General features: G+C 38.9%; 1 protein-coding gene across 1 annotated transcript; it reads right to left on the minus strand.

The window, feature by feature from the left end:
• Window positions 1-1,506: 1,506 nt before the first annotated feature.
• slc43a1b (solute carrier family 43 member 1b) lies at window positions 1,507-25,839 on the minus strand. The gene is made up of 15 exons (XM_042484278.1): window positions 25,631-25,839; window positions 21,584-21,742; window positions 20,510-20,693; window positions 20,371-20,426; window positions 19,868-19,944; window positions 14,329-14,421; window positions 13,596-13,729; window positions 11,767-11,909; window positions 9,995-10,141; window positions 9,865-9,900; window positions 8,625-8,757; window positions 7,543-7,672; window positions 7,327-7,400; window positions 5,748-5,871; window positions 1,507-5,642 (listed from the first exon to the last, which is right to left on the minus strand). Exons 2-15 carry the CDS (start codon window positions 21,735-21,737, stop codon window positions 5,427-5,429), a joined length of 1,701 nt encoding a protein of 566 aa, XP_042340212.1. The 5' UTR covers window positions 21,738-21,742; window positions 25,631-25,839; the 3' UTR covers window positions 1,507-5,426.
• Window positions 25,840-26,244: the final 405 nt, after the last annotated feature.

Below are 26,244 nucleotides of genomic sequence, written 5' to 3' on the forward strand. Positions count from 1 at the left end.
AGTCGAACAAAGAAAACACATTTTATAATATGTGTGCCTTTTTGTGAAACTGCAGGAAGGTTTTGAGGTTTTAAAGGATAGGTTACGTCTATCTTAATACAATATTCATGTCAATATACACAGAAAGAATATAGAGGTAAAGAGTTTGCAAGGGAACAGCTGAATGTGGGTATCAGCAATGTGAGCAATGTGTACAAATGGCCTTCATCTATGGCAAGAAATAAGAAAGACTGAATCTAAATCTGAAATGTGGACATTTTAAATAAATTTACTAGTTGGGATTTGTTCTCAGTCTTAACATGTTTAAGAGTGTGGTCCTAGTAGCTCAGGGATTCTCAAACTGCTTTGCTCTAGGGTCGCTTTTGCAAAATGACAGGAGGCCCAGCAGCTCTGCACAGGTCAGGTGTACAGGGGCATTTAGAAACTAGAATTTCACCTACCTCTGTTAGGGGGTCTGCAGTATCTTCTTCTGCCACTTCTTTTGATAAATAAGCTCTATTTTGATCCTTTTTATGCACTTTGGCACCTAATTTACAGTCTAAATACTAAAAACATTCCAGTGTGAATCATTTTATTTCCATGGTAATTAAGAAAATGGTTTGGGGTGCAGGGGCACTCTGGTGGCTGGGCATGGTTTGGCTTACTATACCTGGTTTTTGGGACACATTCCCCACTGCAAAAGTCTTGGTAAAACTACAATTCGTGGCACTATCCTGGCTGGTAAAACAGCGACAGGTCTCAATAAAACACCCATGTCTGGTGCCTAAAAAGCTGCTGGAAACAAAGCAATGACTCATCAAATCCCAACCACTTTTGTTATTTGTTTGTCTTGACAGCCATCCACCCTTTACCCTCAATAACAAAATCAGCTCATATGTTACGTCACATCGGAAATGTTGATAGATATGCATGAAAAATGCAAATGTAACATATTTGTGGTTTGCAGAAACACACAATACCAATGTCTTCTTCTGGCGACTGGGCTGAAAGTAAAGGTTGTCCTGGTGCAAGATAACAAGTCTCTGGCAATCGTCTTTGCTGACGCTGCCTATCTGGGTAATGTCAGTGCAGCACAGAGCTAGTCTTGTAGGAAAAAATATAATTTATGAATCCCTCAGAGGGAATTCACTTTTTCTACTCTGTTATTGTTTTACACACACACCCACAGACCTGAAATAGAAACACATATAGAAACAGGACCTACACGCTTTAATGGATAAAGAGATGTCAGAGCGAGAGGGTTACTTCATATAATGGCACCCCATAAATTTGGGGGTCCGGAGCCTTGCTCAAGGGCACGTTAGCAGTGACCATGACATAAATTTGCACCTCTCTAGTTACCAGTCAACATGCGGCACTTGGTCCGAGCTGGGCTTGAATCATCAACCTGCTGGCTCCCAATCTGGTTTCACATTTATTTAAATAGTTATGAGATATCTATTTGGGCTTTCATTACAAATTCTTATTTATTTATTTATTTATCTATTGAAAAAATGTAAACAGTAACACATTCATTTATTTTTTATTCTTTACATTTCTTCACAACAAATCAAAGCCACATCGCAAATCAAGTCAGACACCAAATAAATGTTACATAAAATACTTTTTCCTCTTTTGAGAAAAGTTATTTACACAGAAAAAACATTTTGAATTATATTCTCTCTGGACATTCAGTTTTTAAAGATGAGTAACATATGTTGCCTCTTCAATGTCTGCGATTCTGTTATTTTTTTGATAAAACGTTAGTGTCCTAATCATCACCTAAAAACAAACTCAGTTGAACTGTGACATGAGTCATATTAATTACCACTGAAATACAATGAAATAACACAGTAGGTGAACTCGACACAAGCAACACATGTACATTGTGATCCAACCCAGTGCAATGGATATACAATAAATACTAGCTTTCTGAAGCATACAATGGCCTGTTTTTGTGATGCATTGTATTGTATTTTAAAAAACTCCTTAATTTATATTATGTCTGTAAAACAGCTGTCAGATGAGCAGCACATAAAAAAAGAAGAAGTTTTTTTCTTTATTTGTTTTATTTGTGCGTATGCTGCCTTCATCAGCAGGTTGCACTTTGCACTAAAGGTCAACCCAAGGCACTTCTAAAGCATGCAGATTATGTCACACACATTTCCACTATTTTACATATCATTATGTAACCACTAAACAAAGCTTCATCATTAAGCTATTGTCACATTTTCTATTAACACTGTACAAGCTCTCTATTCACAGATTTAACCAGAAGCCATGTTGTGCTCTCCGCCTGAAGGCATTCACAACAAATCACAGTTTCAAATCTTTATTCATCATCGTGGTGTGCTGCTGGCTTTGCTACATTCAAGCTTCTTGAATTGTAACAGTAAAATAAAGCCGCTATAGTTACTACTGTAGCCACTACAATATTTATTTTTTATACTCAATAACACGTAATTTTTGTTGTATGAGCTCCATAACTGTGCCTGCACAGGTGAGGAGGAGGGGGCCAAAATCTATTTATTATTTATAGAACAAAAAGTCTTAAACTTTTTGAGTCTTTATCGTGTAACATTCAGGTTTAAAAATGTTTAAATTATCATTTAGATAGAGCAAACCTATTGAGTTACATTTGTTGAATCAACTTTATCTCAGTATTAGAGTTGGTTGCTACGTGACAGTCAATGTCACAAACTGCCACTGCATATATCAAACAGATTATTTGACAGGTGGCACATGGAAAGGCTGCTTGTTGCTAATGCTAATAATTCAGTCTGAGTGCAGAGGGAAGTGAGCTGCAAGTTTAAATAAGCTCGTAAAATGTGCTTCTTGCCTAATTGAATGGTGCTAATAATTGTTTTAATGCCCGGCAGCAGTGTTCTGCTTTATGCTATGTCTGATTTATTTTCCTTCATTTTGGAGGACATTACCTCTGGACAAGGGAGCATGCCATAAAACACCACAAGTCAAAAGTTATAGTGATCAAATTACATTCAGTGGTTTTGTACTAGAAATCTGCTGGCAGTAGACAGAGCTGAGGCCTTTTTTGGCCACTTAGAGCAGTGGAAACATGTTGTGAATATTATATTGACATACGAACCCGACTGCAAGAAAGACTGTTGGCATTGTACGGTTCAGCAAACCACAGATACACTGGAATTGCACATTACTATGTAGGGATACATTGAAACTTAACATTTCAACAATGCTTTATGTATGGTTGGGTTTAGGCTCGAATACCACTTGGTTGTGGTTAGGACAAGATAAAACACCTAGTTTTGGGGGCACAATCCCCGCTGGAAAAGCAGTTTCAGTAAAAAACAACAGCTTTTTGAGTCACTATCCTGGCAGGAAAATCAGCAACAAAACACTCATATTTGATGATTTAGCAGTGACTCGCTAAATCACAACCAGTTTTGTTGTTTGTTGGTCCCCAATAGTGGTCTGCTCCTTTGCAAGCATCTTACCCAGGAGACACACCATCCACTGTCTCTTTCACCTGCCAATGACAAAGTTAGCTCATATACTACATCACTTTAGAAACATTGATATATTCGTATGAAATGTGCAAATGCAATGTATCTGTGGTTTGCAGAAACATGTAATGCAAACGTTTTCCTCTGGCGACTGGGCTGGACGTACACTATCATCACCTATTTAGCTAATGTATTACTTGTTAGCAGCAACAGTTGCAATATTCAATATCCAATATTCACTCTCTTTTAGCTCTGTTTTGGTCTCCACCAACTTCTGAGAAAGATATCTGACTCCTCAGCTGGTAAATACCCCCCCAGCTACTTGCTAATTGTAGTTTGGTGCTAAGCAGGTAGTGCACAGTGGGTTTTTGGTGCTTGTTCTCTGAAAAAAAAGCCACCTGCTGCAGCTGACAATGACAATATGAGAGCCGTGAGAGTGAACCAGAACAGTAAAGTTATGGTCCGAACGGCTAAACAATGAGCTAAAAACTACAAAAGCTGAGGATATATTGTTATCATGAAACTATCAATTCTAGCAGTTTGAAAGATGTTGTTGTTCAGAGCCTTTTGATTATCTATCAATAGATACACAGGTGCAAACACAGGAATTAAATAAACATAACCCTGGTTAATGATTTTACCATAGCTAGCTGTTACAATCATAGTAATCTATTTTTCACCATCCTCACTCATCGTTCTTTGTTTCAGTTACCTAAACAGACAGTTAACTAAAAAAACGGTCAGCATCTTGAATAGTGGTAACATTATTTCATTTGATAACAAAACAAACGCAAAATATCGCAGTGGTAACATACAGTTACATACATAACATTCAAAATGCCGCTGCTGCCTGCCTCTTCACTATTTCTAATATAACTCCATTTTTAGCATCATTACACTGGCTACCTCTGCATTTTCAAATTAATTTTATGATATTAATTATTACTTTTAAGGCCCGGATGGGACTGGCCCCTGAGTATATCAATAATTATTTAATCCCATATGAGCCTAAGTGTAGTCTGCAAATACTCTAGTAGGGCTACTCTAGGCAATTAATAGAACAAAACCTGCAGAAACTCTGTATGGTCCTTGAGTTTTTATGTCATTGTTTGGGTCAAGGCAAGGGTTTGGGCACTGGAAGTTTTCCCAGCATGCAGTTCACTGGTTCATCATTTGTACACATATTCTCACTTATGGGCAGTTCTGGGCGTTTTCATAATAGGTATGATTTGTACGGTCCCCCGATACAATCGACCGCCCACTCTCCACTTTCCCACTACTCAGCTATCACATTAGTAATGCTGCTCCTTACCTGAGTATGCTTGCGTCATGATCTTCATGACATTTTCGTTGTGTTACATAGTAGAAAAGGGCTCCACGCACAGACAGATGGTGACAGTTGTGAACAGGGAACTGTGTGACCAAGCACACTTTTTCAAGTGGACCCGAGCACAATAAACAGTGTTCACACTAATCAAGTGAAGTGGAATTTGGGGTCAAGCATACTCGGATTCGGGCCCCGGTCCCTGATGTGAAAGCCCTTGCAGAGTGTTTGTGGAGAAAGCAAACCCTCATAAACCGGAGAGAGAACATGTAGTCCACACTAAAAGGAGCCGAGCTGAGACTCAAATTGTGGAGCGACCGGCTAACTAGACACTTTTACGTGTTATTTTTAAATGACCACATGATGGAGTCTAGTGAAAATTCAGTGTTTTCTAAATGAGAAGCCTGAAATTAAATCTGTTTTCTAAAATACGGTTTGCATTTTCTTCGCTGTATCAATGGATGTAAATGTTGCCATACCTGTTTTGTACTTTCTCAATAAAAATCACTGAAAAAATAATACTGCTGGCTATAATCTTTGAGTTTTGTTTGTTTTTTAAATAAGGCTTAACTTATTGCTGTCTTGTTGTTTTTGCTCGATGTCAAAGTTTTCAAACCAGAGTGAAGTTGCACTCACTCATCTTACGCAGTGTGCCCATTTGGTGTGTATCCATTAGCTGCATGCCCATTGGGTTGGTCCTTTGCAATATCTGATGGGTTAAGAGGAGCATTCTCTGGTTGGCTGGCAGCCAACCTGTCACGCTTCGTCTTTGCTATGATCAGATTTCTACGGTGATAGAAGAGATAGCCCGGCAACAGGAAGCCAGCCAGAGAGAAGATGAGGAGGCCAAAATTGATCTGTTGCAAGGGGAGACATGTCAGTGCTTGTGACAAACCTGTTCTAAAAACCTGTTGTATGTTATTTGCATATTCTTGTCTTCTCTTTGTGTTTGTGCTCTTTACCCAGTAAGGATCTCCTTTGAGGGGTCCCACCATCAGCATGAACAGAGGCTGCTGGAGCAAGGCGAAAGCAGCGCTGATCATTGACTGCAGGCCTGTCAGTGTCCCAAAGTGATTGGCTGGATACCTGCAGTGAGATAGAAGATAGACAGAAGTCACAATCAAAACTAAATGGAAGAGAAGGAGTCTTTTTTCTCAGTCTTAATTCACAGTTGGATGGATGATCAAGTAATCCATAGAGCAGTGGTGCAATGTACCACATAAATTTGAGATTCCTATATTCAGTGTTGGGGTAAGCCATTACTGTAATCATATTACATTTTTTGGAATGCAGTAATGTAACCAAGCTCATCAAATACTGCCGCTTTGTCAAAGGACATCGAATTATGATGCTTTAGGTACCTTCCTGCATCAGTTTTGGATGTTGAGGGATGTCCATTGTTGCATACATTATGTCTTTCCAAAATACACTTCACTGGAAATGCACCGTTTAGGCTTTTACAGGCATACAGCTGTTTTCAAAATAAACTTAGAAAAAGGTTTTTAAGTTTATTTTCTAAAGTTTAGGCAACAAAAGTTTGTTATTAGTGTTAGGCAACAGAAACAAGTGGTTAGGCTTAAAATATGTCCGGTTGTTACTGACGTCATTTAACATCATGTAAAATATGTCATGGGACACACGTCATGGTACAAATGTCAATACCACAGTATGTTACATGCAAAAATATCTTTTTTTACTTTAACATTCAAACCTGAACTAAACAGTGGGCTCTCAGGTGAAAGTTTGGTGTTGTTTTTCATATTACTGCAAAGGTTGCCTCTGTTTGTCCGTGTTTGACATGACAAAGTGGTGGTATTTGATGAGCTGGAGTGTTGCCAGCTGTGTCAACATTTCCTGCCACCTGGTGCATACCATGCTGCCATAAAAGGTGCCTCTGTGCATCAGTTATCTGATGTAGATAGTACTGACAAAGCAGCAGTATTTGACAAGTTGGAAGTGACAACAAGCTGGTCAATCCCCATAGACCCCCATGTTAAAATGCCCAAGAGCAGAAATAAACATGTTTACAGACTGATACAAAAAGTGGTTTCAGTCTCTATCATGACAGCTCAAGGGGATGCTTTTTTATATATCTCACCCCTTTAAATGTTATTAAGGCTCACAGGTGATTAAAGGTGAGTGCTGCTTGTTTACAAGTCGCTACCACAGTGATAGTGTTCGTTACATAACCATGATGTAACCTTAGATTCACAGAGTATGGCATTGCCGTAGCTATTTTAGTGTGTTTTCAGTACATGATATTTAACTGTAACACTTTGGTTGCCCCCAAAAAACTCTTGGATGTTGGATGATCAATTTCCCTGGGAATTACATTTTGTTTTAATGGCTTTAAGCCTGTTTTTTGCTAAAAGAAAAAAAAAAGCAATGGGATTAGTATCATAACAATAAACCGTAGCTTTAATTGCACTGCATACAGATGGGGAACTGAGCAGTACTGTAACAGCAAGTTCTTTATTCTTTATTCAGGATCCCCATTAGATGTTACCATTGTAATAACTAGACGCCAACGGTGTTACTCACACAGCAGCATAGAGACCTCCGCAGCAGGAGTGGATAAATCCTCTCACTATGGTGTGCAGAACAAACGACACCATCTGTCAGAGAAAGAAAGACACAACGACAGAGAACAAATTAATAAAGTAACATCAAAACGGTCCCTTTGTGTGCCTTTATCTCTGTGCATTAGTATAGTATGTATTAAATAGCTTAAATTCCTGTACAGTGTTTCTCTCTGACCTGTAGGGGCAGGTTGTCAATCAAGGAAATTATTCCGAAGGTGACCAATAGGAGGTTGGTGAAGATGAAAGCTCTCATGGCGTTGGTCAGTTTCTGGATCTTTCTGTCTCTCTTTGGGGGATCTGATTGACTGAAGGGGACAAATGTCAAAAGAGGCGAACATGGAACAGGGTTCCCCCGCATTTTCATAGACAGAATTTAAAAGCTTTTCCATGACTTTTCAAGGACCCATGGTATTTTTTTCCAGTCCCACTTGCCCAGCGTTTTTCAAACACATTGTTGTTGTTTTTTTTAACTTCCTTTTTTTTTTTGCTTGATTTTCTTTTACTTTTTACTTATTTGTTGCAAATGTTGGGTCAATTCTTCTGATAGTTGCTTGTAACTTTTTTCCCATTTTTGAAAGAAATCGATTTCCTTAGGTTAAAAAGGGTTAAAAATTCAATGACTTTCCCAAAACTTTCAATGATATTTAATGCTTTGAAACCTGGATCGATGTTGATATTCTTGTGCTGCGTTCAGAAGCCTTTCACAAGTGTAAGCAAATTGTTTAGATTTCAAAAACATGGAAAAAATGCAATGAGAAATTTGACAAGAAATGTCCAACAAATTGCAAGAATTTTGTAGTTTTAGAAAATAATATTAAAAAGTTGAAAATGTTGAGAAAAATATATGTATAAATATCATAATTATGAAAATAAAACTATGTTACTTGTTATTTTTTGCAATTTTTTGGGATATGTTCCTTTTCTTCTTTTCATTTTTTAAAAATCAATCCAGTTTACTCCAGTTTCAAATGGTTAAAAATTCAATGACTTTTTCAATTTTTTTTACATATTCCATGACTTTTCCTGGTTTCTCGTGACCGTGGGAACCCTGAGGTAAGGAGATGTGGATGCTACAGAATCCAAGATCATTATTTCCTTCATCTTTTACAGTGTAGTCAAGAAAGGGATAACCCCTGGGCCACTGTGGACAGCAACCAAAAACTCTGTCAATGTCCATGTGACAACCCTCTCAGCCCACAACAGACATCTGTCTCGCCAACTGTTGCAGAACAATACACACATGTAGCAACACAATACCTCTTCACTGTTTGTGTGTTTGCATTCTCCTCTTCACACTCCTTCAACCTCCAGTCCATGATGTAGCCGATCAGAGGACAGGTCAGCAGACACAGCAGCTGCATTGAGCCGAAGATAGATGAGTAGAAACCGACTGTGGAGGACATGCAGACACAAAGTGAGGTCCATAAAACAGGTGGAGACAGGTTAAAGCATGTGCATGCATATTGTCTTATTTTAGAAATACTGAGGTCATGAAGCCTGAATCATGTTTTAAGGTTTCATTCCCAGTATGAAGCTCTAAATGAAGTGTCAAAGCAAACATTGTTAGGAATATGATTCAGACGGACAAACACTGTCTATAAATACTGGGATCAGTCTAACATTGTGCAATGACAACAGGGACATGGCCTCAGTCACATGTTGCTCATCGTCAAACTGATGAATACAGTATTATAACAACAACAAGTGGTCGTCTTTGTGATATTTTTATTGAATTTCTCATGTAAACTAAAAGAGTAATTCAACCTGGACCCTACATTCCCATGTTTTTGTGTCTCAGAGGGCTTTCATATGCGGGACCCCATGTCCGGATTTGAGTATACTTGACCCCAAAGTCCAACTCATTTGATTAGTGTGAACACTGTGTGCTGTACCCGGGCATGGTGCGCTAATCTTTGCTAAAGTCCACATGGAAAGGAGGTCTCTCAAGTGTGATTTATGTGTACTCTGTTATGGTACGCATCAGGTGTGAACACCAACTGTACCAAAACATGGAATTGGACTGCTATTTGGCCTTCATCAGGGTCATCATGAAACACATTACAAACAACATACAAATACAGTAGCTTTTATAAATACAGAAGCTTACTTTAATACTATTTGAAATGTGATTAATGATGAAGGCCACGAGCTGAAATGTGTCGGTCTTTTAATAAAGGTGCTCTAAATACTACAAGTGTTGTTGGAGTCTGTACACTTCATGGCAAAACCAAGCACATACTAGAGTTCCCCATCAAACGGCTTTAATGTTATGCTAAATTCATTGTTTTAAAAATCCTTTCTAGTGTCTAATGGTCTACATGCTCTCTCAAAAGCATTGTTTGGGTACATTTGTGAGGATACTGTGTTCTGAACTAATAAACACACAAACTTGAACCATCAGTCAAAACATTGCAGTAACTCCACTCAGCACTGTCGATAGTAGTTACTTGTTGACATACGTACAAACACTGTTAACACTGAGCATCTTGACTCTTACCTTGTTCGTCCACCTCATTCAGCAGCTCTTGTGAGGCTGAAAGAGACGACAGCTTCAGGTCAGGGATCACCACAGATGGGTTTTCCTTTATATTAAAGTTTAATTATTTAGTTTAGGATATTATTCTTACGGTTGGGGTCCCCATGGGTGACCAGGAACTCCAGCATCTTGTTCATGGCACCCATGAAGAAGATCAGCCTGAGCTGGGTCATCGCCATGGTGATGAGACTCCACAGTAAGATGGGAGAGCACACAGAGCGACAGAGTGGCACCGAGTCTGAAGGAGGGAAGAGGAAATGTGTGAAAGAAGCCTTTAGTTCAGGTGGAAACTACTCAGACAAATCCTTCCTCTTCACTTCCATTGAAAATTCCCAAAATACATAGTTTCTCTTTTATTTTTCATGGCACTTTTGTACCTAAGCCTGGATATGGCGTTACTTTTCACCATGCAAAACTCCAGATAAATGATAAACCAGTGTCCTAATTCACTGTGTAAAGTAGTTAATTCACTACCAGGAGAACAAGGAACCAGTTTGAAACAGAGAGGGAGCTGAGTGTGAGACAGATGAGATTAATGAAAACATGACACATGTGATGAGTGACACTTTCAGTTGAAGCCTCGGGGAGTTTCACACTAAAAGAACCAGTTTCACTGTAATAAAACAAATACAAAAACAGTCCAGTAGAATCAGTAGAAGGGTTAATCCGAATGTTATCAGCTGTTCCAAAGTTGAATGTCTTTTCAATGTTGGCAAAAGTTCCAGTGTTGAACCCACATGCACCCACCAGGCTGAAGTTATTTTAATATTTTCATGAGTCATTCAATCATTACAGATTCTGATGTAAAGTATGCAGTTGCCGGCACAAACTGTGGCTGTACTGACAGGCGCTGTGTTTAAGATATATAACAGGTATGTAAAAAGTACTGCTGACTTATTATTACCTTATCATGATAATAAAAAATATGGATTTAACATCATGCAGTGTTTGTAATAATAATAATATAATGACTTTAATTATACACAACCTTTAAAAACACTGTTTACAAAGTGCTTTGACAAACAAAGCAAAGCCGAGGCAATAAACCTCCAAGTTAATAGATCAAATCAGGTGAATAACACCAAACAAAGGCCAGACAAGAGTTGAGGCAGAATTAGGATATTAGAGGCAGAAACACGTTAGAAAAATACAGCAACAAAATAAAGGTTGTAGACACAGAGCATTAATAATAATAAAAATAATAAGCAGGATCAAGACAGAATAAAAAGACAGGTTAAAAGATAAATTAGAAGGTAAAATTAAAAGACAAACAAATTAAATGACAAATTAAAAGCTGACATTACACTCAAACAGAGAGGCTGTGAAATTTTGTAACTAGCAGCCCACCGTCTCTCCTTGTCAGATCATCATCAAGCCTTCGAGGGGAGACGGGCAGAGCAGTTTCACCTGTTCAGAGGTCTCTACCACTCTTCATTGAGAGGTCACAGGGACAGTCAAATTAAATTCCAAATTGGGGAATGAAAAGTCTTTTTGCTGCAGGGTGTGGATAAACATGAGATGGTTGTTAAAGCTAAAAAAAAACGGCTCATGCAAAGAGTGGCCGAGCAGAGGACACCGAGAGTAAAATAATATAACTTTTTATTTATCCATAGAATTTCGTATATTTTTTTAACACCCCCTGGCGTTGCAGAGCATATTGCAACTAACAACATGTTGTGCATGCTTGTACACTGTGCATCATCTGCGGAGGCCTGCGCCACGGCGTCTTGCGTAAGTAGAAACAAAACTTTAAAGCCAGGCTTGTGAACTGGGTCTGTGTTGGCTGCTTTGCACCAGTAAAAAGACAGACGGCTTGATGTTACACATCGCACTGATCTAAATGTCAACAATAATGTTCCTTACCCTGGGTTGTGCCTTTGGGGTTTGTATGGTCGGGTTCGGGCTGCTTAGCTCCCATCATGTCCTCTACGTGAGTCACATGTGTGACATATGTCTCTCCAGTCACCTTGTCCTCTGTCACAACTCCAGTCAGCTTCACCTTTTTACTGTTAAGAAAGAGAAAGACATTTTTTTTATTGAACAACTCTAGTCCTTACCTTTGGAGAAAACCTACCACCTTCTCAAAAACATTTGAACCTGCAGAGAGTGGTGGACGTTATATCCGTGATACCTTACTTAATATCTGCTCTCAAGTCATGGCGTCAAATATTAAAAGTATTCAGCAAAAAAGTGCTCTCTAGATTTCATGACAGTCTGCTTATGGTGGCACTATAGGAGAGGTCATAGGGTTACCAAAAGCATGATGAATTAGCCTCTGATGACTGTGAATAACAGAGGTGGACTTGAGTAGGACTCGATACTTGCAACTCAACTTGGTCTTTAACACCAGTGACTCATGATTTAACTCGGGCTTAAACCTTTTGTCTTGAAAAAAAATAATACCTGCCCCCAAGCAAAAAGATTTAAAGTATGGCTTTAAAAATTGTGCCATGTATCAATTAATTTCCCTTTATTTTCTAAATCAATATTAATGCTGTTCATTCCCAGCAAGCTGTCACTTAGTGCTCCAAATCCATTTTGTTTGAACCAATCGGACACCATCCAATCAAGATGCAGGAGAGACACATGATGAACTAACGTGCAAGATGGAAAAAATGATAGAAAGTTAATTTCATTCATGTTCAAAACTATGTGTAGGGGAAAAAAATTAAATGGCGTATGCAAGATTTGTGGATTTAAAATTACAGATGGAACAAATTCCAACTTTTTTTGACATCTGAAGTTGTGCAAAGAACGCTAAGTCAAGGCTAACATTAACATAGCTCACGAGCAAATGCTCAGCTAGCGTAAACAGCTGAGTAACATTTTTGCAGCTTTGTTTCAACAAATGAATGCAAATTTTTAAAAAAACATCCATGGCTTCTTATATCTAATATACTTTAACTCTTTTATTATTTTTATTTTTTAAGAGGTATTGTGCATGAAGAGCAGATTATGGTTAGTTTAGGGCTCTAGACTTGAGACTTGCCTGCCCCGACTTGGGACGTGAGTGACTTACTTGTAACTTACAAAACAATGCCTTATTCCTATCTCTGAAAATATAGTCATTTTAATCAATTTTAACAGAAATCTAGCCAGTAGATGTCCAGTTATCTCTGTTTTCCGTTGGTCCTGGCACAAGCCCAGCAAATGTTGTGTGTATTAGCTAAGTGCAGTCGCCTGTTTACTTGTCACAGCTGTACACTGTAATCTCATCAAGCCTCATGTAAATGTATGTATTTACTCCCTGTTTTCTCCTCAGTCAGTGCCAAATTCATATCTGTGCTACATGCCTTATTCTTGCTACAGTCTGCAGCTCCGTTGGTGACTCTTTCGTCTCCTTCTCCCTGCAGTCTGGGAGCCACATGGGGCCAATTCAGTTATACATGTGACAAACACAGTGTGGTTTTCACAGCATGCCAACGAACCAGCGTTCAGGCTGTGACATGTCTGCACACGCCAGTGAATTACAGTAAAACATTACAGGATGGAATTAACCTGAAGTAGCACCTGAGTGGAAACTGTGATGTAGAAAAAATAATTTGAAACATGTCAGCTGCATTTCCCGAACACTCAGCTGTACAGAATTTCAATGAGAATTTCATCACTGCCATAAAAATGCCTAAATACCCCTGATCTAAAGTGTTCAAAGCCAAGCACTAATGTGTTTATAGGATGTAGCGTTCACTAACGTGTATCTGACGTCTTCAGGTGCAGGGAAGGACTCAGCAGGCCAGTTTAGGAAGCAGTTGACGAAGACCAAGCAGGCCATACCCGACCAAACCCACATGATGACACGGAACGACACGCCGAGGTCATAAATCAACTGGAATGGTAAGATGGAGGAAGAGGGGGAAGGTTAGGGAGGAAGACAGGTAAGTAGAGTGGCATATAAAAGAGAAAACAACAATAGGGATGGCTATAAGAAAGGGTGAAGAAAGAAAATACATTAAAAATAAGAGTTATGAAACTGACCTTTTTGCATCGTTATATTTGGACTGAATTTATTTTTAAGAGCTGCTTTCTCCCTTCACTTTTTTATCAGTCTAATCACTAATCTCCAACTTCTTTAACTCCCATATTTTTTCCATTCTTCCTTCCATCCTCTCCCTTTCCACAACTTTCTTCCTTTCTTTCTTTCTTTGTTTATGGTCCCACAATGATTCTTGTACTCTTCATGCAGTTATGCATCTTTCAGCTCTCAGATATGACTATTTTCTCAAGATCAGTTGTTCACAACTGGTGGCCCAACTTAGGGGCAAGTGAATCGTTACAAGTTTGTATAAAAAAACCAACACATGCTATATTTAAGTACAGTGAATTTCCACTTGGTCAGTAACAGTTCTAGTAGATTTATTCATGCATGTGTGTGTGTGTGTGTGTGTGTGCGTGCGTGCGTGTGTGTGTGTGTGTGTGTGCATGTACCTTGACACCAGGGAAGGTAACGGCTGAAGAAGCGTAGGAGCCAATCATCAGGGAGAGGATGGTTGATCGTACGTTCCCAAACATGTTCGGCAGCTAGATGACAGAGAGGGATTAAAGAGAAAGGAAACATCTATTATATCAAATAAATAAATAAACAATCTTATCATCAGTTAGCAGTAAATGAGTAAAACACTCTGGAAACACTCTTTAAAATCTATTAACCAGCTCTGATTGCTGTTCTGCAGAAAGCTTATGTTGATTTTCAGTTATTTGAGAGCACCTTAAAAACTTAACCAGTAGGTGGTGCTGCTGCATTCTTACAAACACAAGCTTTTCATGTGAGGAGTGGAAGTTTAATAACACACACACACACACACACACTCACACACACATCCAGATCCTGTGTGACCCTCACACATCCTTTTGTCACGCATCTTTTGTCATAAAAACCTGGCATGAGTCTGTGTGTGCATGTGAACATTCTCTGGCTGTGCAGATGGTAAGTTTTGAAGTGTGTGTGTGTGTGTGTGTGTGTGAGTGTGTGTGTCTGCAGACTTTCACTCTAACTATAGCTGCAGTTGGAGGGCCGCCAATCACACACAGCAACTGCACGTGTCTCTGTTCACACTACAGGCCTTCGTGCTCAGTTTAAACTTACTGCTCATATCAGATTTTATGCACGACTGTTCGTTTCTATTCCAGAATGTCATACCAGTATAAACCGAGGCCATGTCAAAAACACAATCTAAAAACCAGTTAAGTGTCCCAACAAACTCTGATATTGATTAAAGTCCTCAGAAATGTATACAACGGCATGTTGTTTGCTCTAGTGCTAAGAATTTCAGTTCCTTGAAGGGAGCCAGATTTTATGGCTCTATTTCTTTCCATGAGCTGTGTAACAGAGGGTGCAACTGGTGCGACATACAAAAGTCTCACCATGCTAGACTCATAATGTTATAACCAAAGTGAGATGCTCCTGGATCATATTTAACTCTTTGAAATCTGTAGAAACATCTTTTTCTTGTGCTGCTTCCCTTTCACAAGTATTTCAACCACTGAAACGTGAGCAAATCAGTGCAATTTATCTTGAAAAACATGGGACAAAAAAGCAAATTGCAAGAAAGTGGTAGATTTAGAAAATTATTTTCAAAAAGGTAGGAAACAATGTCTAGGGAAAAAAGAAAAAGGCTAGGGAAAAACTATATTCATATTGAGCAAAATTACATATTTAGAATTGTGTTACACAATTATCATATTTCTAAGCACTTTTTGCAGACCATTTATTTTCCTTTTGTACATTTCCTTTTTTTCCAAAATTTTTGGGTCATTTCTTTTGTTGTTTGTTGCCTTCAACCCATGTTTTTGAAAGACATAAGGTAAATTTGCACAGTGCTAAGTGCAAAGTGCTAAGAAACACGTCAAATGATCATCTTATTATACTGTCTTGTATACATTTACAAAAAAAGAAGAGAGAAGAAAGAAATCAGCTCTCAACAGGGAGCTGCGACGTTGAGCCGTCTCCTTTGGCAAACAAAAGTTTATGATACTTACACATTAAATTCAGCAAGATAATCTTTGACGTTTATCTTAGGATGTAAACGAACTATAACTTAACGTCAACAACACAACAAAACTGTAAAGCCGTGTTCGGCGTGATGATGTGCTGTCGTCTCATTTAGCCTCTTATTGACACAAAATTCACAAATGCGGTATTTACTGACATAGTTTAGCAAAACTTCACAAATCTCAGTACACACCGAGAGATTTGTTTACACTTTTACAAATCTGATTATGCACACACTGACTCAGTTACACAAAGCTCTACACACATTTGTAAATAGTTTCGCTATAATAATGACCTATTACACCCCTCAGCCATATGGGCAGTATTTTAGTGGTTTATTACAATTTGTGCACTTTTCCTGTTTTCTGCTGACAGTTGTAACAATCAAAGGGGCGTTCCACCTTTGCACACTGACATCCCTCTCAGAGCTGTGGGTGAAAGAAAATGAGTCAGGCTTGGCTCTTTGACAATCACAGTTTGAGCACATTGTGTACTCTGCTTGTGTGTTTTTTGCCCTCTGTGTTATCCCGACGGCTCTAATCGGACATATTCTACATTCACTGGATAAAATCTTTCCTACACTGACAGGTGCCAGATTCAAATGCCATTCCTTTTGATTCTGTTAATTAGAGCTGCATGAACTGTGGGTTGTTATAAAGGTTATATATTTAATTTGGTCCTGTTTTTCGTTTATGATCCTGGTACTCTAGTTGAGCGCCAGAAAGAGTGAGGGAGGCCAGGCTGTGGGCTCGGAGACAAGGCGTCCACCGGCAGCCACAATCGACTTACACGGGCCATATGGACGACCCTCTCTGGCTCTGGAGAGCCAGAAAAAGTTGGGAAAGTAACAAGGGGGAGGAAAAGGTACATTTTTCTTTTATTAGCATCTTATCTGCTTATACATATGTTTTTTTAAACTTTGTTTGATGGCATGATGCTATGGCTACGTGCTTATCAGTTTGAACTGGCTCCCTCGGGCATGATGCAGCAGGTGCTACAAGAGGTTTTACTGCATCACATAACTCTTCAAAAGTTGAGCGGATCATCCGGAAGTTTTGAATCTGCAATTCCTCTGTGAAATCGTGGACTATCACCTTCCAGAAATCCCTCATACATGGCCGCTCCCACCTATAAAGTGTTTGTGTTTCCATTATCGCTCACATAACACACCTACGTCGCCTTTGATTGCAAATAATGATGATAAGTGCGTTGGCTTTTAGTGTCCCATTGCAGCCCTCTTTGTGTCGTTTAAGATTAGTTTACTGCCATTTCACAATGGAAGGTTGCCCAACAAATTGCCACTGTAGTCTCTTTATCTTTATACAAGAAAAACTCAATAAAAACAGTAATTCTAGAGGTGCATTTCTTTTTAAAATCCGCCTCAAGAGGAATGTAAATAGCAACAACAAAAACAATGAATATGAATAATCTGGGCAGATAATTTGGCCCAAAAATGTATCCCAATCAACTTCAACTATGTTTGAGCAACAAGCATCACCAGTGGAAATGAACACAGCATGACCAAATATCGCCTTTGTGTTTGTTCCTCTGTCTGCAGTCCCCAAGTTCAACTAATGTCATACCTCTGCACTCAGTAATGTTTCCATGTTGTAGGTTTGCTTCCACCTCCGATTTTCCATTCTTATCTGCCCTCCCCTCTTTTCCATGGCTCCCCCTGTGTCTTTCCATTAGCTGTTCCATCTGCTCTTGCCTTCAGTTCCCAAAGTCTCCCTCTTCTCTGTTTCATCAGAGTGCACATGTAGTGTGGAGATGAACCATATATGTGAAAAAAAAAAACTTATTTCCACAGCAAGGCTGCACCTGCTGAACAGCTTCATGTCAACACCATCACTGTGAGCATGTTCCAAGAACAGTTTCACAGAGCCGCAAGCACGGCTGTTGACTCTTAGTCTTTCTAAGTATGTAATAAGGACAATATTGAGCCCCACCGAGATCCCTGGGAGATTTCAGAAGATTAAAAATGCTGGCTCGGGTAAGTCATTCTATTATAGATCAAAACTGCCTTATCAAAGTTCACAGAGCATGTGTTTGCTGCTGGTTAGGTTATGTACACTTTTCACATCAAGTAGTTATGTAAGAGCTTATCAACAAGATAAGACACACCAGACATAAACACATAAACACACACCGGACTGGGAATGACAGCAGTGAGGCCAGAATGACCATGTCAAGTCCAGGACAGGAAGAGGTGGGGGACAGAGCGAGAGAGAGAGAGATGGTGTGGACAAGGGCACACGGCCGTGGGTGTGCTGACCGCCCATGCTTTGGATTGGCTGAGAGGCCGCAGCAGAATTTAGAACAGCATGTGCCGCTGTGCAAAACACACACAGCCGCAAACACAGTCAGACACACAAACACGTGCTAATAATCCGACCCAAAGGGAATCTGTGGATTTTCTTTTTACAGTTTTCAAGTGGATTCAAAATTAAAATCTGTGAAATCTTTTTTTTTCCTTGCAATGTGATGTCACAATATTCACTGAAAAAAAAAATCTGCAGAAAATCTGCATAGACATGGTCGAAATTCTGCAGCTGAATCAGACCCTGTGTGGGCCTGCCTATAAACCAAGATATACACAAAAAATTCAAAAGCACACAAACAATGTGCTTGGAATAATGAATAGTGAAGTTTATGGTTGGACGACATAGGCATACTGGACCTAGAAGAGTCACGAATTAAAGGGGTCTGCTGTGTAGGTTTAAACCTTTAAGCTTTTATAACTCTGGCGACAAAGTCTGTGATGTCACAGCAGGTATTTTGATTTTGACAAAGGCAGAGATGTAAAAGTGGGTATATGGGGCGCCCTGGTGACCTAGCAGTCTATGCAATATACCATGTCACTGTGACGTCCCAGGTTCAAGTCCAGACAGCGGGGACCTTTGTCCTACGGCCCCGTCCCCTCTCTACTGCTGACTGTACTTCCCCGCACTGATGATGTACACAGACTGTCTGCAGTATCAATACACCGATGCCAACTGCATTTTCTCGTTCTCTTCTCTTATAAATATTTACAACAGTCATCTCCTGTTCTCTCAAATTTACAAGAAAAGTCGTCATTGTGTAAAAGCCTTGTTTTATTTCTTTTTTAATAAATATTTTAAGTTTTATTCCCTCAATGGTTGGTTCAATGATGTCAGACATTAAGCAGTGACCCTATAGTTATTATAACGGGTGAAAATGTCTTTGTAATAAGGAAGATCAGACTGGTGGTAGGGCCAAATAAACACAGGACTTTCACCCAGGAGACCGCTGTTTGTATTGTGTGACACTAAAAGTCAACAGTGACTTATTTTTATTTTTATCGAAAGGCATTCCTATAACTTCTCTTTAAAGGATTATTTATTATTAATTGTACCTAACACCTGAAATTATATTTAAGTCTTGCACTGCTCTGTTTTGATTTTAAAGTCAATCGTTGTTTTTAAATTTTCTTTTGTGTTGTATTTTTTGCTTTTTAACATTTTTCCTGTGTGTGATTTTTGTTTTTAAGTGTAAAGCACTTTGTAACATTGGTTTGATAAGTGCAACATAAATACATTTTCTTCTTCTTCTTCTTCTTCTTCTTCTTCTTCTGTTACTATTATTATTTTAATCTTGTGCAGATTTATCAGAACATACCTCCTGTAAGTTATTTTAAGCCAAACCGTGATCTAATGGAATAATTTTGGTGCCTCAAGCTAATTAAACTGCAATCGTTTCCAGCATGTAATTTTATCACATTACGTGCAACCACCACTTCATGTGGTGCTAAGGGGTTGAGATCATTTTTTGTATTTCTGTGAGATCAGGTTACAAAAACAGCTGCTGCTGGAACTGAAATTGCTGATATGGAACTAAAACACTGAGTTGAAAAATGCTAAAATTCGTTGTAGGGCTGAGGGAAACAGCAGAGTGGGTGAATATTCTCACTTCTAGTTTGCTTATAGAATATGTGGGTGTGAGTGGGAATCGTACTGTGAGTGAAGTGAAGGTCAGGCAGATTCCTCCAAAGCCGTTGAAGGAGACAGCGAGGAAGATGAGACCAGACAGCACTGATGGATCAAATGAAATGAAGATTTTAATGAACCATGATGAAACTATAATGGTGTTAGTTTCAGCTTGTTTCACAATTTGGGTATCCATTTTTGAACCTTTGTGCAAAAAAAAAGTGCATCTGAGCACAGCTATGGTAGAGTAAGTCAAAGTAAAGAACCAAAGAAGTGTAATTTCCCTTTATAATACACTCAAGGTATTTATTTTTCTCTTTTAAGTTTCTGCAGGCGTCATTATAGCATGTTTATTTTCTGTGTCTGCTGTAAAAATGTCACAGTGTTACAGTGGGTAAAATTTTACGATAACTTTTAACTGATTGCAATACTACAAAAATAAGCTATAAAATGATGCAGTCTTTCCTTTGAGTGATGTATCTTGTTGCAGTAATGCGACCGGATCAAAGCAAGTGTGTCAATGTTTCTTACCTTCAGGATTATATGCAGCCACAGCTATCATTGCACAGGAGGATGCGAAACATGAACTGAAATATACACATAGTGTCAGCGCACATGTGGTTTCAGTGGCATTTTTATTAAATATGTTGAAACATTTTGTCTGTCTCACCTGCCAATGAGCCTCAGCGGGCGCGGCCCATATTTATCCATCAGGATCCCCAGAGGTAAAGTTGCTGCACTCAAGAGGAACGAGCCAATAGTGAAGCCAAGGTTCAACATCTCCTCCTGCTCCACACAGCTCAGCCAGTGGCCGCTCTCCGTTGAGGTCACGTTGGTGTGCACAGTCTCATTTTCTGGAGAGGGTGAAAGAAAAATGAGTCAGGAAAGGATAAATTGTTGAAAGTAGAGAATTAAACTCTTCCTTACTGCACTGACAAGACATCACAAAGTATAAACCAAAATAAACATAATGTATTTCTACTAATATATATTTTCAAACTGTTGTTTCTGTCATGAGTGCTTTCAAGAAAACAAGCACCCATGTTCAGTGCCTAAAAACTAGAAACACAGCAACCGGTCAATGCAAAACACCCATGTTTGACACCTAAAAAGCTGGTGGAAACACAGTGACAGGGTGGCCAAAAAACCCTGTTTGGCGCCCAGAGAAGCTGCCGAAAATACTGTGACATGTGGCTACAAAATATCTATATTTGGCACCTAAAAAACTGTTGGAAATACAGTGATGGATGGTTGCAAAACACCCATGTTTGGCCCACTAAAAAAACAACAAATGATGGCTACAAAACACCCATTATTGGTGCCTTGAAAACCGCAGAAAATTCAGTGACTAGTGGTTACAAAACAAACACGTTGGCGCCTAAAAAGCCTCTGGAAATAAGTGACAGGTGGCTGTGTAGGACCTATGTGTGGTGTCTAAAACACTTCTGGAAATACTTCGATGGTGGCTGAAAAACACCCATGTTTGGTGCCTAAAAAGCTGCTGGAAATACAGTTAGGACTCGCTAAACTGGTTTTGTTGGTCTTCAATCCACCATCCTTTCCACCTCCTGATAAAAAAGTCAGCTCATATACTACGTCAATTTAGAAACGTTGATGCAAGCATGAAATGTGCAAATGTAACGTATTTGTGGTATACAGAAACATAAAATGCCAGGCTTGTTGTCATTTGTGTCTGAGATATCTGACTGTGGATGATTACGGGCTGACTGGACGATGGTCTTACCGATACAAAGGTGGGAATAGAAGCCTTCATTCTTCAGCATGATGAGCAGTGAGGCCCAGCCCAGCAGAACAGCAGAGAAGAGCAGGTTCTCTATGATGGCTGTGACGGCCATCCACCACCTCCTCCTGTATGCCTGGGCCAAGCTGGGAGCCATGACAGCTGCGGACGCATGAGAACAGGAAACACGGTGGAGGAAAACTTTAGTCCACCAGGAGCTGAAAACCAAGTTCTGCTAGGAACCATCAAAAACTACAAATCCTTACTTTAATTTGCACCATCCTGTTCTACTCATGGTGACATTTCAAGATGTCACAGCAAAGTGTTCGTGAGAAAGGCACTAAACTTCTCATCAATTTCCTCAAAGAAGTCCACCTGCTTCTGGATTTGAGCTTTAATTTGACTTGAGGGTTGGTATATCAAATCTAACATTTAAAATATCTGACTGCTGCTGGAAACCCAGAGAAAACCAAAGGTACTTCATTACAGTGATGCCAAACTGTCACATCAATGTCCAGCTCAGTGATTTGAGAATGATGGTCTATTACAACCAAATATTAAGGCTTTTAAACCTTAGGAACTGGCATGAGAAAGAATAAATGACCTAGATATAAGCAAAAAAATAAATTAAAAAAGTAAAAGAAAATTACCTGAAAATCATAAAAATAATCAATAAAAGCACACAAAAAATAAAATTAAACAAAACTAAGAAATTATATTATTAAATTAAAATGCTTGATCCAAAAAAAAAAAAATCAAAGAATAAATACAATTTCCTTACAATTCAGTGGCATTTACTTTTTAATTTGTCTTAGATTAAATCGGTTGGGCTGTATTATTACTTCTTTAAAATTTCACACTTTGCAAAGTCATCAAGAGGGCCTGATTGTATCCCTTAGTTATGACCTGCAGGCCATAAAATTTAACTGTGAAAATATCCAGGACAAATGTTTGAGGCCACAAAGAGACACACAGCTGGTTTTGGTGGGAAACACTGGATGTAAATTGTGTGTGTTTTCTGGAAAACCCAACGGAGAATCCTTCAATCTGTCACCACATAACCAGCCACTGTTGCATCAGCGAAGCTCTGCAGAGCTGTATACTGTATGTGGTGTCAGCTGAGAGCTGCCATGACACCAAAGGGCGGCTGACCCCACTTGACCTTCTGCTGTAACTCGAGCTATCAAGTGTCATGCACTGATCTAACCCATGCATACACACCAACACACACCAACACCTACACACCATAGACTGTATGCTGCACCAACCATTCACACATAAAGAAACATTCCTGCCTAAAAATCAGTGGACACTGTGTTCTTCCTGAGTGTGTAAATATTTGATGGACTGAATTAAAAACTGTGTGTGTGTGTGTGTGTGTGTTTGTGTTTGTGTGAGAGAGGCTTTAGAAAGCAGTGACTCAACCTGTGGAAGGCACATGTTTGCACACTGGGAGCACAGCTGATGAGCCATAGATAGACGTCATCCAAAGAGCTGCGTATGTACATTTGTGTTTGGAATTTGTCGGCGTAAAGCTTCAGTTTAAGGAATACTTCACCCTTAAAATAATCATTTATATATCAATTCATGCTGAATTCACGAAGAAACCTTTGTTTTTCTCGCCTGTCTCCACGGTGTGCGGAGAAATCCTTAAAAGCGAAACATTCTTAAGGAATTAAAATAAATGGGGATTGTGTTCAACGACAGCAAAACTATATCAAAACATCCATTCAAGGCAGGAAATGTTATAATTAAAAGATCTAGTGAAAATGCATGAATAAAAGAAGTACTTATTTTTCCTCAACTGTATAAATAAGTGTGTACTTCACAATTATTCAAAATTAAGTGGCTTTAGTGTATTATTGAGATTAATGTATAGGTTTTGTATAGGCCTTTTTTTGTTCTTTTTTTGTGTATAACACTTGACCATAAGGTTTATTTGCTTTGATTTGTGTTTTGCTTTTGCATGTTTGAAATAAAGATTTATTAATTCATTTATTTTTAAAAAAGAAAGGCTTTGATCATACTGCACAAGTTGTGTGAGTTTGTTTCTATATAGTTTTTGCTGTTGTTAATCTCTGTCCGCAACATGCGGTAAATATAAATAGTCATTTTGCAAATGAAATGTTCCAAAACGTCACTGCAGATGAAGTAGCCAATGGTGGATGATGTCATGTTTAGTGGACAAATGATTCATTGTGATTTTCTTCCAACATAAAATCAATACTCTGAATTTTTTGACAACTGTATTACTGATTAGATGTTACTTGATGTTTTTTAAATTGTATTTACCTGCACGGGCCTCCTTTTTAGAAGAATTTGCAAGATATTCCTGAGCTGCACCACATTTCTTGTATTCCCTCGGCCATCTTGGTTTTGAGAAATTTGTGTCACACTTACAACAACTTGCCAGCGGGTGGCAGCGTATTGGTGCAAGCACAAGAAAATGGTTTTTAAATGCACTTTTAAAAGTCTGGAAACATGGAAACCAGACCTGGGTTTCCTTTGAGCAGAATTTATTTTCAAACAAGCAAATTTGATTCTATAAAAGTCAGCTATGATTCTGATTTCCATCCTACAGATCCTCATGTTGTGATGACGTGTGTAGTTGCCGGTTAATATCATTTGCAGCAGTCTGACAGGCTGGATATGTATGAGAGAGGAAATCATATGCAAGCAAAACATTTTTATTTGAGCGAGCAAAAATCTATTCTATGCCCAAAAGATACATTTGCATTGCTGTTATCCATATTATTGTGAAATAATAACCCCACTCACTCTTATGCCCTCTCACAAACTTTTGCTGGTATCCCTTTTCCACCAACATAGGACTGGTTTTGTTCCGGTTGCTGCACCTAATTTTGAACCTGAATTTGGAGAATTTCAGCCAAAAATAAATTGGTTCAGAGCCTGAAAACCAAAACAAATAACAGGTTTTCTATTACCCTAAGCACAAACCGTGACATCAGTGTGCATATTTTACCAGTTAGAAAGAGAGGACAGAGAATGCACAAATAGAGATGTCTAGTAAGAACTTATCAAAAAAGAGAGCATGCTGTGGTCTCATTAATAGCTGGTTCATGCTTGCTTGCTACAGTACAAAAAGTTTGCAGGAAATCAATGCCATCTGCCAAATGCTGTTCACTGTTGTGCATTCTTCAAAACCCTTCGCTGACAATGCATCCTTGAATACAATATCCTAGAATACACTGGGTCTTAACAAAACTGGAAGAACTGGTTCACTAGATAACGTCAATTTTCCAACAGTCCACACTAGAAGCCTGTACAAGAACCGGAGCTAATTTGGTGGAAAAGGACTATCAGTGTGCTGTCGGACTGCTGCACATTCCCTCAACCTGGAACAAAGTTAAAACGAAATCAACCAATCACAGCACTGAAGAAGGTAAATTCTGATTGGCTGTCTCCAATTAAATTGTATCTACAGCATGAGGAAACTAAAAATAAAACTTTTATAGATTCCTTGACAGCATCTTGGAAACATAATATCTGACTAGAGCGGTGTCTGGATTTAAACACACAGAAGACCCCAAAAGGCCAAAATAGTGATTTTTTTTTTAGATATCAGAAAATATCCTCTGATGAGGTCATGAATAGCACCTCAGTTGAACACACGATTGCATCAGATGTTTCTACCTTTCTCTCTCTACACAACACGTCACACTAACACCTCTTGGTTGTTGTTATAGATGAACATTTCCATGTCAAAGTGACTCTGACCATCAACAAACATTTGCTGTCAACAGCTGAATTAATGCTGAAGAAATAGACTATATTCATTTAATTTCATCATCATGTGTTTCAAATGTTGGAAAATTTGACTCAGTCCAGATAAAAATGGTGACAGGATGGTCATGGCTGACGGGCGAGGGAAATAACTGATTCTAATGCTGTTTTAATAACCCTAACTCAGATCATATCTCCAGAGTGCAATCCTAAAAAGCAGCACAGCTCCAATCATTAAATCTTCATTACAGACTTTATGAGGGGACACATTTGTCCACACTTAGCAACATGTTAAAAGTCACTTACTTTACGAGTTGAGCTCCTCCAACAGATGATCTGTGTTTATATGGTGATGATTCAACACGTTTTCTTCGCTGCTGCTTCTGTTTCCCAACAGGAGAAAGTTTGTTTTGGAGTTTAAACAATCTTTTCTGTCTTTCTTTCTTTCTTTTTTCTGTCTTTCTGTCTTTCTCCTGTAGATTTAAAGAGTGGTAGCAGCTGTATTCACTGGCACATGTGCGCTCACATTGACTCTCTCTAAGTACAGTATGTCTATAAATGGAGCTCAAGTCTTGCCCGCCCACCCTGCTGCTGACCCTAACACACACTCACACACACACACACACACACACACACACACACACATACACACACATTTGTCCACACCTTATGTGTCTTAAACTCTGGACACATGGCTGTAGGTCTGATGGTTTGATATAATAATGTCAATGTTGTTGCTCTGTGTTGATCTCCACTGGTTTTAATACAAGATAAAGATTTCTCAACCCCTGTAGTCTCCTAAAACCTGAAAAGGGTGGCTCCTGAAAAGTCTCTCACTTAAAACCACAGGCACCAATGTAGGCTACTGGTAGCCTGCTCACTGGCCCCATCATGTGGTAAGCTACAGTACATATATTTAT

This window comes from Plectropomus leopardus, chromosome 4, assembly GCF_008729295.1.
Source record: "Plectropomus leopardus isolate mb chromosome 4, YSFRI_Pleo_2.0, whole genome shotgun sequence".
In the NCBI taxonomy this organism is placed as follows: Eukaryota; Metazoa; Chordata; class Actinopteri; order Perciformes; family Serranidae; genus Plectropomus; species Plectropomus leopardus.

Bases quoted from the DNA above. Each gene is read 5' to 3' on its own strand.
- slc43a1b (XM_042484278.1), bottom strand. From the start codon at position 21,737: ATGGCTCCCAGCTTGGCCCAGGCATACAGGAGGAGGTGGTGGATGGCC. The intron at 14,422-19,867 runs GTACGATTCCCA...TCTGTCATCTAG, and splicing joins TGACCTTCACTTCACTCACA to CTGCCGAACATGTTTGGGAA. The intron at 8,758-9,864 runs GTAAGAGTCAAG...TGTCCTCCACAG, and splicing joins GAATGAGGTGGACGAACAAG to TCGGTTTCTACTCATCTATC.